Here is a 16,220-nt window from a genome sequence, read left to right on the forward strand (position 1 = left end):
TATCTGTATATTGTAAATGGGTTTTCTCCTTCAAGAGGTTAAAGTTAGAAATGAGAGATATTTACACTTATTAGATTAAAAAAATTGCATGCTCAAGGCAAAAATAGAAAATTTTGATAGGAATATTTGTAAGTTATTTCTATACAAAATAAGTACTCAATATGTAATTATGTTTAGGTCTTTTTTTTTTTTTTTGATGTTTAGGTCTTAAGTACATCTAACACCACTAACTTTTTTTGAAAAATCATGACTTAGTAGAGTTTATCACTGTGTTTTTTTAAAAAAGCCAGTGAATAATATGTCCTAAGTTAGAAAAAGAGATTAGTGAAAAACTGAGCTCATTTCCCACCTTGCTTTTCAAAGGCTAGAATCAGTTTTTTCAACATCTGCCTGAAAATTAATTTATAGTATAATACCAACCTATAGATTTTATTGAATGTAATTTGGCATTTTCTCTACTTAACTAGAATAAAGACAACTCTGAATCTTTGAAAGTATTGAATGAACAGCTACAATCTAAAGAAGTAGAACTCCTCCAGCTGAGGACAGAGGTGGAAACTCAGCAGGGTAGGCCACTTAAACTTGTTATAAATTCTAACGCAATTAATACATTTTTCCATTCCTGTGTTATATCCATGATCAGTTTTCTATATCTGTATCCTAAGGACTTATTTTTTAATTTTTAGGCTTATATTAATTGCGCTTTTACAAAATATCAACTTTTAACTTTTCCTTGAATATAAATTGTACTTTTCCTAGGGAAAATTTGATGGTTTTTATTGAGGGCTAGTTTGCAGTGAAGTAGATGAAGAAAGGAGTAGAACCTCATCCTCTCCAAAGCCTCTTGCCCACTGCTAGATGCCCTGTCATTGAGTAGTTACAGTTGCTTCCCCCCCACCCCAATTTCTAAAGGTTGTTACAATGTGCAGATGAGATGCTATGTTGAAAAGTTAAGAGTGGGAGATGCGGGTATTAGCCTGCTCCCATGCACATTCACTCTGATGAGACAAGCTGACGAGTAGGCCTCTGAGAAACCTTTTGATGGGAGATTGAGGTGAGATCTCTCATGGCAGCTGATTGGGGCTTTTTCTATGTACAGAGCCTAAGGAACCAAGTCAAGGGTTAGTCCATATTCAGTGGTATTGAGTTTGTACAGTGGAATGTTTATGAATAAAATTGTTTGGAAGTTATGTTCTAGGCCTGATGGTCAAACTTTATACTGTCTAAAGGGACTAGATGGAGTGATGAGCTGAGTGAGCATCAGTTTACTCACTTCATTTAATTCTTATCACTCTTAACCTTGATGTATATAGATTATTCATCCATCTATAATTTCAGCATATGCTTGATATGTGTTGTATATTTTAAAGTTTCAGGCTGACAAATTTGCTCTTTATCCTAAACCAAAAATCAGGGATGGGGTAATTAATACATTCTAAAATAAGATTGCTAGATTTCTTACTAGCATAGATACTTGAAAGTAATTGCTGTTTTTCAGAAACTTAGTAATTGTTCAAGTTTTATATTGGTTTTTCTTTTAACCTGCATTTTATTAGCATAATCTTTTTCGAATTGCAACCAATGTAGAAGTCAGAAGTAACAATTTTAATGTCCGTCCTTTTTTTAGTGATAAGAAATTTAAATCCACCTTCATCCAACTGGGAGGTGGAAAAGTTGAGCTGTGACCTGAAGATCCATGGTTTGGAACAAGAACTGGAACTGATGAGGAAAGAATGTAGAGATCTCAAAATAGAGCTACAAAAAGCCAGACAAACGGTATTACAAAATTATTGAATTGAGAAATTCAGCATGCATATGTGTGCATCATATGTAGGATTTATAACTAAGTGTTAAATCATAGAGTTGACATAAATTATAACTTCTTAGAGTCACATTATCTGAAAATACACCTTTATCTTCCCCTTTAATCATTTTTGCTAAAATGATAACTGTATACTTTTAGCATAATCCCAGAATTATGATTTTTTTGTTTAAAAGCTAATTTTTAAAAACCTTATTAGTTTATTAATTAAAGCTGTTCTTTCAGACTTCGTTTCCTTCAGTTTCCTTAAGTCATTTTTTTCTCTGTAAAGTTTAAAGAGAACTCAGGTTTTAAGTTTCCCACTTCATTTAACGTAATAATTGGATTAATTTAGACATGACAGGAGACTTGCTTTTAGAATTATTAAAACAAAACTTTACAGCATCCACTAATTCTCAGAAGTCTAATACTTTTGGAGCAACTTTAATTTTCAGCAAATAGCTGAGAATGCAAGAATTGGGGTTGGCGGAGCGGGGGGTGGGAGTGGGGAGCAAAACAAAAACCCTGCTGAGCTGCTAAAGTGTGGTTAGCCTGAAGTCATCCACTGAAACATAAGTTGCCTCTCAGGTCCTCACCCAGAGTCTGTCTACTAATACAGTGATCCCTGAACAATGGGATTGTGACCCGTGGAGGTCTGCTTATACAAGGATTGTTTTCAGTAAGTATACAGTCGGTCTTTGGTATCTGTGGGTTCCACATCTGTGGATCGAGGCCACCACAGGTTGTAGACTACGCTATCCATTGTTGGTTGAATCCATGGATGCTGACCCGAGGATACAGAGGGACGACTGTGGGACTTGAACATACGCAGATTTTGGTACCCACTGCAGATCCTAGAACCAGTGTCCCCTGGATAGGATACTGAGGGACAAGTTTACATTGGGTTCAGAAAAGCTTGGATAAATGTTTTCAATGTCATGACAATGCTGAGAATAAAAAGAAGGAATGGTAGAGAAGCAGAGCAGTGTGGGAGCAATACTCCAAACACAAAGTTTAAAATAGTTATTACAAGAAATTGAAAAGTTTAGTAGTCTGGAGTTCAATAGCCATTATATACATTCTATACACTTATGTATTTCAAACTAAGGTAGCCACTTAGATAATTATTCCTCAGGTCAACATTTTGCCCATCAGAGTATCCAGCACTACTAAGGAGCTATGTCCCCACCCTAGGTTCTTCTGAGCAGCCACCACCTGAAAGAGGAGGTGGCTCACTGCCAGCCAGCACTCTGCCCTGAGTCCCAAGTATCCTTAGATGAGCCGACAGGTCTCTCGTCTCTAATGTGGTCTTTACTGAAGGTGACCACTGGTTAAGAATGAGACAGGCATTAAGAATAATACAGCATCCTGCCTTGGCCTTTACCCGGTGAATTCTTGTGAACTGGACATTAAGAACTTGATTTGGAGCCCCCAGACCTGATAAAGGGGAAACACCCACTATAAAAATTACTATCACCTCCCATTAGAGCAAAAAAAAATTGTTTTTCCTACTTGACATCTGAAGTTGATTTTCCTAGCTTTGCACCCGTGATTACACGCACAATTCCTTTAGTAGCTTCCCGCATCCTGTCTTGCAAGCCCAGTTGCCGTAGCCCTTGAGAGGCTTCTTTTGAAAAGATGTGCTTGCAGGAAAAGCTCTGCATCTTGAAGCTCTGAATTACAATTGTCAGTATATACTTTCTACTTGAAATGATTTGATAGCTTTTATAAATAATGGATATCTCCTTGTAGAGTAGGAAGCAGAACCATGGGATCATAAAAACTTGGTTCATGATTATGTTGCTTACTGTGACATTAGCAAACTCATTTAACTGAGCTTTTTTTCTATAAACTTGACATTAAATATCTAAGCAGCATGGTGCCTAGTACATAGGGTATTCAATAAGTGAATGTGTTTCAAAAAAATTAATTAGGGTAATCCAGAAAAGCAGCGCTTTAGGGGTGTGTATGTGATATGTGTTAATACAGTTCAGTTCTTATTATTTGTTTTCCACTAGGTGGTGCTAGAGGATAAATTTGCTTTTAGTTTAATTCATCTTTCACAAATCAGAAACAGACTTGAAGGTAGAAGAAACTTTAGAAATCACTTGTTTTATTGCTGATGAAATTGAATCTGAGAGACTAAGAAACTTTAAGAGTTGAAGGTGAGGTAAGGGAGGAATTGTTTTTTTGAAAAGGGGATTTAAGACACGGTCCCTTCATAGGAATTTATTTGGCTGGGGGAGGGGAGATTTAAAGTCAAAAATGCTCACAACTAATATAAAGATATGAACCAGGGAAAGATGGAGTGGAAATTTATCAATTTATCAAGGGTTCCAAGTTTAAATCTTGGTATTGTGGGATGTGTACATTTCAATCTTGTTTCAAAGGTGTTACTGGTCAGAGTCCTCTTGGATATGGGAGTCAAAGAGCAAGCTATGGAGAGAAAATTTATGTTCACATTAATAACCTTACTTATATCTACTGTAGCTATACTTACAAATATTTTTAAGATGGTACTTTCTGTGAAACATATTTTATAACACCTTCTGAAGTGTGAAATAGCATCCTACATGGACAGAATAGTGGGGCTTTGGGGGCTTTGCTTTTTTTTTTTAAAGTACTTAGTGAACTCAGTTGATTGAGTGTTTGGTATTAATGAGGTCAAGGTTCCAGGGTCAGTTCCACTATGGGCCTTCTTTACTTTCTGTATCCTCCAGTTTTCCAGCCACTTATATTCAGAACAGTGGATCCTTTGAGAAAAACAGACACTAGGACCAAAGCATAGGAAACACTGGCTCAGTAAATGGAGTTGGTGTAGATGCCTAAGGTAGCCAATAACAGCCTCTTTAGAGATGCACAGTGTGCTGTGTGTACTAAAGGTTCTGAGCAGTCCTGAAGTACAGGAACCTATTTAACTTGAACAGTGTTTCCCAGGATTTTGTAGCTATGGGCCCATTTATGTGAAACTCCAACATCAGATGGCACAAGTTGGGAAACATCCATTACTGCCTTTAGAACATGGCAAACTGACGACTGGCCGGGACAGGATCTTTGAGTATTAGAGACAATTCCTTTGTGCTTTTTGCTAATTTACGTTAGATTTTCTGAATTATTAGGTGGTAGCTGGAGAAATACTTCACCAAGCAAAACTGTTAGGTTTTTTGTTTTGTTTTGTTTACTACCATTGGCTTTAAAAACAAGGAAGGTTTCCATTGTGCATATATGTATAAGTATACAGTAATTAAAATGTACATTTTAAATTAATTATACAGAGAAACGAAAAGTGACTTGATCTGATTCCTTCATTTCCTGTGAGGAACAGGAAAGGAAAATGTCCAAGGTTATGTGCTTTGTTAGTGGTCAGACTTCCTCTGACTTGTGGGCCAGTTCTATTTCCCCTGTCCACAGGGCTCCCTGAGATGCAACTAAATCATTGACAGTATTTAGTTGGTATTTTCTGAACAATCAGATCCAAAGACACTTTAACTTCTGTAGTACATTTTGATATTTTACACTCCCAAACTCAGAGGACTCGTGAAGTCCTTTTCTGGCTTTTTAGTGTTCCACTTTAAAAAATATCATTTAGATTATATAAATAAGAAATGGTAAAGTTAAATTTTGTTCTCTTAGTTTATAGTGGCCATTTCTGCTAATAGAATTAGTGCCTGTGGTAGTCATTTTTATTTGTTATAGACCCTGAATTGAATGCATTGCGAACAAGTGTGTTACAGAGTTATCTTAAATGTATTAAGTCCACTTTTAAATATCTTTTATAGGTTCTTTTTGTCATCTATAACCTAAACTACTAAAACTTAGAAGTATATAAGGACTTTATGAAGTCCTTTCCCTGTCATTTTCTTGTGGAAAGAAGAAATTTATGTTAATCTTTTTAAACAATAACCTGTTAAATTTTGGTACTTCTTTGTAATAATACCAAAAAGTGAAATACCAATAAACTTCCATTTTCTGGTGGAATTCACTCAGCTATACCTGAAGAAACAGTAATTTGATAAATTTGTTACCCTTTTTTGAATATAGATTTCAGATTGGTATCATCAGAAATACATTTTGTAAGACTCCAAGGTCTTTTATGTGAGAGCAAGTGTATTTTTTAAAGAAAATTAAAGCATTACTGGCTTTAAATAATTGGAAATGATTTAGAAATATCTGGTATAGATTTGGAGTTATTTCATTAAAATTGAATATAAGATACTAGTTTTATGCTGTACAGTTACAGATGTATTCTGTAAAAGGTGAAGCACGTGTAGGGTAATAAAGTACTGAGAATAAATAGAAGGTAACAATTACAACTTTTAAACTGTTTTTTAAACAATGACAGTATCCATCTCAGGAAGACAATCTGAAGAGCAGAGATCTCCAAAGACTAAGCATTTCAAGGTATGAACATCCTTCAGCATTGAATAATAATACATTATATAACAATAATGATTATTCTGTAGGCCACTTTGTATAGGTACATAGATTTCTGTTATGATTTGACCTTAAAAACAGATTGACACTATTTGGGTACTGCATGTAATTTCTGATCACAATGTATTTATAAAAAATATTTAACTGTTCCTTAACAACAGGCTTGAACTTGAGCAGTAGAAAGGTGCATATTGTGATGCCTTAGATAAAATTTTTGAACATTCAGTAATATTTTAGATAGGATTTTAGGGAGCTAGTTGTGCAGAAGTATTCTGTAATCCTGATTTTTACATGAAGAATTATGCATTTCCATACACAGCAATATCACTTTGTCTTAAGGGCAAACGTGGACAGCCTTTGTCTTTGATACGACAAGAATTTTAAGAGAACTATCCTCTTGGGGTAAGAATAAAATAAGCTATCATGGGCTTCCCTGGTGGCACAGTGGTTGAGAAGTCCGCCTGCCGATGCAGGGGACACGGGTTCGTGCCCCGGTCCGGGAAGATCCCACATGCCGCGGAGCGGCTGGGCCCGTGAGCCATGGCCGCTGGGCCTGCGCGTCCAGAGCCTGTGCTCCACAACGGGAGAGGCCACAACAGTGAGAGGCCCGCGTACCGCAAAAAAAAAAAAAAAAAAAAAAAGTGTAGCTATCAGAGTTCATGTATGTTACTTTGGCCCTTTTTTTCCTCAAATATATATATCATTTTTATTTAAGTAACATAAGTGCATTGTTTTATCTGATAATTTTTGTTCTGCTATGTTAGCATCCCCCCTCTGCATGGATGCTTCCACCCAATGAAACAGACTCATTTGACTTCCAAAATTTACTGAATTATCTCATACCTATTCCTCCTATCAAAAATCTAATGGAGAGAAACGCTCAGTTGGGGAAAACAGTATGAGCAAACACGGTGCAGCCCCTCTTCCTGTGTGAAGGGCCAGCAGTAAGTATTATAGGCGTCATGGGCCAGAGTCTATTGCAGCTACTCAGCCCTGCCATTCAAACAGTAGTTCACTTATGCCTTCAATTTTCATCTAAGTATCCAGCAAGGAAGTTTTTCCTTTTTTTTAAAACATGTGTCTAGTATAGCGTCCATGTGAATTATTTTCCCAAGGTGTCTTCTATGTCAGTTACCTTCTTTCTTCCTGTCAACCTAGGTTTCCCCTTACTAATTTTGTTGTATTTGTCATTTTTATAAGCCGCCTTAAACCATTTTTGGAAAGAAGCATGTTAGAATCAGTAGGTCAAATAAAAGGGCTTATATAAATAGTTTATTAGAAGTACATGGTATAGAACAGGGCTTCTGCTTCCATTCATGGGCAGTGTTACATAATTTGGATCACTTCTTTTGAGAATAACTTGAAAAGTTGTCCGCCACCCACCAAAAAGATGTGTGTTTGAAGGCATCATATAACTAAAAAGATAGTGAAGGATCTCTAGGCCAGGATTTGGAGGAGGAGGAAGGCCCCAAGAGATGAGTCTGGTTTCTGAGGCTGAGAACTATGTAATTTTGGCTTTGAAGTACAGTTTTGAATTCTCTAAAGCTCAGTATCAATTCAGGGTATCACCTGAGAGAAAAAGATTTTAGAATGAATTAAGTTCAGTCTAAGAGTTTCTGTATGTTAAAGAACTGTGTAATTAAAGCGGGTCCTAATGGCTCCCCAGTGCTCAAGTACATTTCTGTGTTTGCGAACCCATAGCAGCGTGGATTGCAGAACTGATTAGCTCTCCCTCTTCTGGTTAGCAACTAGAAAACTAATAACCAAACTTGTAGCTTACCCTTGGTAAACTTTATATCATGCATTTTTATGTTAGCCTCATTCCTGACTGCATTTTATCTTGTTTTTCCTTTACCTTATCATTTATACCTATTTACAGTTTATAGTCCTGTTTTATTAGTCTTTAAGTTATGTCATCCACTTCTAAATGGAACAATTCAGATGCTAAATTAAGTTTACTATATTAGGAGAAAAGTACATAGGAATGTTTCCATAAAACCATTAACTAAAAGTTTAGGTATTTTTAAGGATTATTTTCCAGTTATTTGGAAAACTCCCCTTTTTGGAACACCTCCTTCTTTGCATTTCCTCCATCATATTGCCAGGGGAACAAGGTATTGTTCCCCATATTGTTTCCTGAGTGAACATTTTAATTACTGGAGGCCTTTTATATGTTCCTCATTGTATACAATATCATTTAACAATAACAGCCCTGCCCATCAGAAACTTGGCCAGTGTCCTGCCAGTGTACTAGTTGGGGTTATCTTTATGTTGTTGCCTTCAGTTCTTAAGCCAGATCTAGGTATGGGGTAACTTCTTCAGATGCAAATTCTTGGTTTAGAAAATAGGGATTAGGTTAGTGTTTTTCACACTGTGCTGTGTTGCCTTAGTTGATCATGAAATTTTGTGAGTTAAGACAAGCATTTTAGAAATAAGAAATAAAACAGAATAAAACATAACAGAATATGGGTTGCAGTGTAAAATGACTGCCTGCTGTGCCTTACAATTAAAAATATTTGAAAGATGCTTGTTTGAAGAAATCACAGTTGTCAAGATATACATTTCTAAGTCTCTAGTTCTTGGCTAAGACTATCCCATACTTTCATTTTAATTCCTCTGGGGAATGTAATAGCTCAATAAATTTTGAAAAGCTAAAGAAAAATAGGGCTGAAGTAAAAAAAAAAAAATCAAGTAGATTTTTCTTATACAAGGAACATTCAGTATTAAAGAGTTGAACGTACAGTGTCAATTAAGAAAACTGAGCTTTTACAGTTTTTACCATGTAAGCTGGACATGTGCCCCCTTCTTGAGATGTGGATAAGCAGGTTTCATTACGTTTAAAATTTAGAGGTGTGGAATTTTATACTGGGACGAAGAAGGTTGTGTTGGAAGTCAGTAGTTGGTAAACATGTGATGAAGCTGAAGGTTATGATGATTTGAAAAATGTTACCCACAAAGGGCAGCAGTCAGTCACAGGACTGGATAGCTGAAAGGCAGCTTTGAACAGCAGCTTGTTAGTCAGGAAGTTCTCCTGCACCTGCTTCCTTGTGTGTGAAGTGAGCTCCCAGGTTGCCGCGTTTGTGTGAGAACGGGGTGAGGTGCCCGTCTAGCACATAGTACATGCTCAACCACCGTTATCTTTTTGTCTCATCTGTCTTATTTCTTAGGGTTCTCATTTGGGGTGCTTTGGTGTTGCATCTCAGTGTTCAAGTAGCTTTATGAGTTCTTTGTACACAACTATATATATCAGTAGGATTTTGCTTGTATGGTATTTAAAGCAAAATTTAACTAATTTATATTCCCAGCTGGTGCGAGGTAGAAGGGGAACAGTTTATAGGCTCAAAAATACCTGGATAAGTAAAGGTTAGCTGGAGCTCTGCTAAAGATCTGTGGATGACAACTGTCCAGTCTTATTTAAGCAATGATTTGTTCAAGTAGAATTTTAAAAATTTTAACACACTTTGAAGACTATAGCACTTTAATATAAATGGTGAAGTGTAAAGTAACTGCCATTACTTTGTTATCCACAAGAGGGAGAGCTTATACTTAGTAATAATTTTAGGTTTTTATATCTGTAGTTTTCAATTCAGGTGACATTAAGGGCAAAAGAAAAAGATTAGACATATGTTAAACTAGGTGACCTAGTTTTTGGTGTCACCTAATTTATAAGCAGTGTTCATTAAATTGAATTGGAAAATGTGTATTAGTGCTGCATTAACACCTCTATTAATAATTTTCTCTTATTTTATATGGGTAGCTATTTTGAATGATGAAATGTTTGATATTCCAGTATCCAAACACTGTCTTGAGTACCGTATTTGCTTTTCTCCAAGTCAGGTACTGATTTACCATCTCAAGCCACTGTTTTTAATCTGTATGATTCATATCATGACTGCATGAATTAGCACATGTACAGTGTTTACACTTAGCTGCTACGTAGTGTGAGTAACTCTTTTTGGGAAGCATGCTGAATGCCCAGAATTGCACCAAGGAACCACTGACTCTTCACAACTCAGACAGTTCCTATGTGAGACACTCATTGTAGCACACGGCTCAGATGTTGACTGCCGAAGCAGAGGTGGTTAACTAATTTTTGTGAAGAAATTATTTCACACCTATCAAAAACCTGCAAAAATCCCTGTGTTTTTTAATAGACTACTGGTTAACAAATGACGTTACAACAGATTAAAACAAGTAGATTTTTCTCAAAAGCAGTAGAAAGTTTATTCTCCTGCTCCTATTGAAAGAATTATAGTCTGAGTGGAATGGGAATATTTTGACAAAAAAAGGAATGTCCTAATTAAAAATAACTGTTTTTGAATATATCTGTTTCCATAATTAGAATAAGATATTAGATTTAGATATGAAGAGTGTTATCCTTGTAGTTTGTTTAAAGGTTTTTGTTTATAGCTAGACAGAAAATTGAAGCATGACGTGACATGTCTGTTTAACTTGATTTCATTATCACTAAAATTACACTAGTATCTTTAAGAGGCAGTAGGGGTTGTTTGAACACTATGAGATCAGTGCTTACATATGTGTTGAAGATTTTGATTTATTTAGTGGGCAACTAAGAACCTAAACAAAAATCATGAAATATGCGAATAAGAATGCTTAATGGAAGATGAAACTCAGTAAACTTAGGTTTAACATAACTGATTTATAACTTCTCAGATGACTGAGGTAGGATGCTTTTAATTATGAGAGGTATTTGTGGAGTTTGTATTTGTGTCTCACATGATCCTCTCTCCAGCTCCTTTTCCCGGACCAGGAACTCAGCGTGTGTGCTGTCATGTCACATCGGTGTAGCACCAACAACATGAGACAGCCCAGTCACACATAAAAGACCGGAATGCACGAAACCTAAATTTCATTTGAGTGTGGGCTTCGGTGTACATTCAGAATTGATAACAGCATTTCAATCCACAGCATCAGGACAGAATAATCAAAAGATACATACAAATTTAAAATCCACCCATGAATGAATGTCACTTTATTCTTGACCAGGTTTGCAAGTGAAGACCATATCCCTTACTATTAAATATATTAACGCCACTGCACATCGTAGGCTACCATGACATCTCAGTCCTGAGAAGAGAACTATTAAACTCGTTGGTTAGAATACTTTCTATAATACCCTTCTGTTTAATATAGTTCAGTTAATTGATAAAAATTAGGTCAATGTTATTGTGAATAAGATTTTTTCACTTGTTAGAATGCTCTATTTAAATACTGTAATTATTTAATGAGGAAGTTTTACTTAATTTGTATTATTGCACAAGAATTTGAGCAGAAATGCAGATAAGCTTATTTCTATTTTAAAGTTATTCCCTTCTCTCCACCGAGAATAATAACCATTAACTTTATTTTTTTTTTAAACCCTGTATTTCAGTGATAATATGCAAAGTGCATACTGGGAACTGAAGAGAGAAATGTCTAATTTACATCTGGTGACTCAAGTACAAGCTGAACTGCTAAGAAAGATGAAAACCCCAACTGCAATCAAGAAAGGCAAGTCAGGGTTTGCCGGAAACCACTGATTCCAGCCAAACTGCTCAAAGAGCAGCTCGTTATCGTATCTTATTGAAATCTCATCAAATGAGTTTGATAAGCCAAAGTATATGTAGTCTATTCACAGCCACCCATTCTCTGCTCTGGCTTCAGCCTCATACTGGTCAACTTCACACATAAAGGTGTTGCTGATGTGTGTTTCTTCAGTACTGTGTTCTTTTCCCCTTGTGGCTTTTTTCTCAGCCAAGTGTTGCTTATGTGTTCAAGGCTGAGGTGTTAAGTTTGCTCTAGTTGACCTTTTACCACAACTACTTCATATATTAAAAAAAAAAAAAAAAAAAAAAAAAGACACCAAAAGCTACTTTCATTCCAGTGCTACAGAATACACCAAAGACGTAGCTCTTTAAATTGTTTTTAAAGAGAGAACTCTGATGCGTTATTTGGTTATTTTCATTTTTTGTACACTTAATTTTTCTTTCCTTAAAGGATAGATTGTTTTGAATAGAGAGTAGATGCTATTCACTTAGCCCTTTCAAACAAAACTTTTCATTGCTTTTCATATTTAACTGCTTGGCTGATTAAACCTTTTCTTGAGTTTTGGGTTAACTAGTAGTGGCTACTTTGCCAAAGCTATTTCTATACTGAGAAAAATCAGTGCATTTGTACCTTTTATTACGTAATGGTTGCATTCCTGTAAAGTTGTGTAATGTAAATTTGAATGCCGTAAACTTTATTTTTAAAGGATGAGATGTGACTTTTTAAAAAAAAAAAATCATTAATTTAAAATTGTCATTTGCACCTCAGATTGTTCCTAAAGAGGGCACAAGAGATTTTATAAATAGTCCTCCTCAGAAATGTTTCCTGTGGGGCGGGGGACGTTGCACGTTGGGACAGAAAGCTAAATTCAGAATTGCCTTTCTGTTTCTAGGGTTAGTTACTTATGAACCAGGCAAAACAATAAGGTGCTTTGGCACGCCCCAACTTAGTTGACGGTTCATTTGTCCTCAGGTTTTCCAGTGGCCAGGGTTACGTATGAGAAAACTTTAAGTTGATGGTAGAAATAAGACCTCTCTTAAACGAGACTCATGGAGTAATTTTTCAGTGAGTTTTCAGTGTGCGTCTTATATACTAAATAGAACTTCCCAAAAATAATTAAGGAGAAATGCTGTCTTCTCATTTGGAAATGCTTACTGTCATGTCCCTTCTGAGCTGGTGAACGATCAGTCTTTGCCTGCTTTGAACCGTAAGTTTCTAGCACGTTTCCTACGACAGTGCCAGGCCCGGGGCCACCACTCTCCACAAAGAACTGAGTGCTTTGCGGAGTGGCCAGAGGTAAGCCCAGGTCACCTTTTCTCTAGACCCACATGTCACCCTGTCCAGAAGCTGAGCACTGTCACCTCCTCCCAAGAAAAGGGGCAATGAGCTTATTTTTTAATGTGGTTCAGTTTCTTTCTCCTTTAAAACTAGAGTCAGGCCTTGGTTGCACTTGGTATCCGTCTTGGGCTGAGGGTGAATTTGTCTTTGCTGCCTGGGGAAAGGGAATGCAGAGGGAGGGAAGCACACCCTTGCTTTGTGTTGTCTGTGGCTGAACAGCAGCTGGAGAGCGGTCTGTTTTCTAAGCCATTACATGTTACTAAACTCATTTTTTTTGCTTTTTTTTTTTTTTGACCTATATTGTGACCATAGCAGAATTTACATTTACCATTATATATATTGGACAAGAAATGAGATGATTTTATAGCTTTTAATTTAAATTGTTTTATCCATAAAAGCCTTTAATATATATCAAATTTCAGTTGGGTCTCACCAATTCACAATGTAGTTATTTCTGGAAAAATTTACTTTTGGACCACCTATGGAAAACAGATTTGACTAAAGCTAAGGAATATTATATCTAACAAAATATTTAAAACTTAAAAACAGCTTTCTTAGTCTCCACTGACACACAAACATTCTGCAAGCCTTCTCCAGCCATATTAAGAGCCAGGAACAGGGTCTTTGCTTGTATTTTAAGTGAATTGGTTTCCGGCTTTTTAAAATAGGAATTTCCTCATGTTCACTATGATAATGGGCGGGACAAGATTCCTGTGTCCATTTTGCAGACGAGAGAAGTGACACCTGGAGCAAGCAGTCAAGTGTCACCCTGTCAGTAAATAGCGGGTCCAGGATTAGAACTGAGATCATCTGTCAACTTCAAGTCACACTGCCACAGTGATCGCACTAACTGGGGAATGTCCATTTCCAGTTCTAGAATCAACCAAGTTAACAAAGTGTTTGTTTACTGTTTCATGATCATAAGTACCAGGACAGCTGATGCTTAGCCTGTGCTTTCTTTTCAGCTTGCGCCCCAGCAGGATGCATGGAAGACCTTGGGAAAGACAGCACAAAACTGCACTTGACGAATTTTACTGCAACGTACAAAAGACAGGCCCCTCTCTCACCAAACGGCAAAACTCTTTGTCATACCACGTCTTCCCCTTTACCAGGAGATGCAAAGGTTTTATCAGAGAAAGCAGCTCTCCAGTCATGGACAGATCATGAGCGATCCATTCCTCACGATGGCACAAACTTTCAGGAACACAATTCTTATGGCAGAAATTCTCTGGAAGATAATTCTTGGGTATTCCCAAGCCCTCCTAAATCAAGTGAGACCACGTTTGGGGAAACTAAAAATAAACCTTTGCCTTTACCCAACCTGCCACTACTGCATTACTTGGATCAACATAATCAAAACTGCCATTATAAAAATTAATTATGAAGAGATTTATGATGTTCTCACGAGGTTGCTGTATCTCCCTCAGTGATTTTCTTGGGAAATCATTAACAAACTGAAAGCAGATTTTGATTAAACTTTTGCAGAGTTCTTCGGTATTTACATTTGCACATAATGTACCATATTATGTAGTTGATTTTTCAGTATGAAAGAACACCCTCCAGCTCCATATTCTGGCTAAGAATCAGATATGTGTTACTAATTAATAAACCTAAGATGTTTCACAATGACAACTCTACCTTTGATGATAATTGTACATTTCTGTCCCTCACGTGAAGAATGGAATTGAAAGTTTTCAGACACGGTTTTACAAAGCATGTGAAATGCCTAACTCATAAAAATAAAGGAGACCATTGTATCAGAGAAAAAGCATGTTAAGTTGCTTTAAGTTGCATAAAGGAGTAAAACGGCAACGTGACTTAGGTTATATTTCTGCTGACCTTATAATGCGTAAGGATAAGGAGATTACAGTGGAACAATATTATCTGGGTTATTGCATCTATATGTGCTGTTGTGTCTCAAAGTATAAGATTTAAAGTCATTTTTTAATCACGATGTTGATAAAATTTAAAGTACAATTTGGATTTTAAGACTTGAAGTGATCTGCTTGTTGAGGCCAACTCTGTCCTGGTACGTCCCTCAAGTCTTAATTGAAAAAAAGTGATGAAATAGTTGAAAAACCATGTGGTGTGTGAATAAACTATTACAGTCATATACATTATCCAGTTAGAAGTAGGAATAGTATCACAAAGGCTTCAGTGTAATCTGTCCTTCAGTGCTATAGTGAAAATCCCAATGGGTGTTTAACTATATAAAGCCGTTTTCTTCAAAGGGTCTACACCTGCTTGTTCCGTAGAGCAGCTTATTAACTGGTTAAACTTTGTTTTGAAATGTAATGATTTTACTTATTGAGAAAGTGGTTTTTAATTAATTAGAAATTATAATCCTAGAAACCAAATTCTGTGCTGTATTGATATATGATATAGTATAATCATGAAATGTCCCCCAGCGCTTTGATTCTAAGAGCCTATCATTTATAAACAAGTAACAAGGATGGCTTTATACGGAAATTTCTCTGTATTCTTTCAGGGTGGTGGTATTAAGAATATTAGTAATATATGTCTCCGTTCCTACATCTTTTGCCTGAGATAAAGCATTTCATGTAGAAGGCCTTTATCCTTTTTGATAGATGGTTGCAAACACCTTGGACTCAAAAGAATATTTCAAATCTCTTCTACATTAACTGAATAGCATACATATATAAACAGTGTTCACCATTCACCAGATATTCGTCTATTATCTTACTCACTTATTCAAGCTTGTCTGTGATTAATGGAGTTGGTGTCAGATGCTGGAATTTATTCTGACCAATGAACACAGCTGACTCGAGGGAGTACCATCTCCTGCCAAGTAATAGAACAAAACCCAATATGCATAAAACAAATACAAGACTCCCGGCTTTAGCTGAAGGAAGCAACTACCTGTGTAATAACAAAGCAGCAGAAACTATTTGTCATGTGGCTGCATAGGCTGTACATTATATCTAATCTCTAATGTAGCTTACTGGTTTGCCTTTTTTAAAACCAAGATTGAGCATTTTCCTTTGTAAAGAAAGTAAGTCGTATGACATAATGGCTTGATTAATGTTTTGAACAATGCCAAGACATTACTTAAAATAAATTATTTTTGTTTGAAATTGAA

General features: G+C 36.3%; 1 protein-coding gene across 1 annotated transcript in view; it reads left to right on the plus strand.

Moving 5' to 3' along the window:
* AZI2 (5-azacytidine induced 2) overlaps positions 1-16,220 on the plus strand; it is a 33,789-nt gene extending 17,569 nt beyond the window's left edge. The window contains exons 4-8 of the mRNA XM_081245823.1: positions 468-567; positions 1,628-1,776; positions 6,144-6,202; positions 11,628-11,746; positions 14,086-16,220. Coding sequence (XP_081101949.1) covers positions 468-567; positions 1,628-1,776; positions 6,144-6,202; positions 11,628-11,746; positions 14,086-14,498 — 840 coding nt within the window. The 3' untranslated portion in view covers positions 14,499-16,220. The remainder of the gene's footprint in view (positions 1-467; positions 568-1,627; positions 1,777-6,143; positions 6,203-11,627; positions 11,747-14,085) is intronic.

This window comes from Mesoplodon bidens (genome assembly GCF_964165515.1).
Source record: "Mesoplodon bidens genome assembly, chromosome: 10".
Lineage (NCBI taxonomy): Eukaryota > Metazoa > Chordata > Mammalia > Artiodactyla > Ziphiidae > Mesoplodon > Mesoplodon bidens.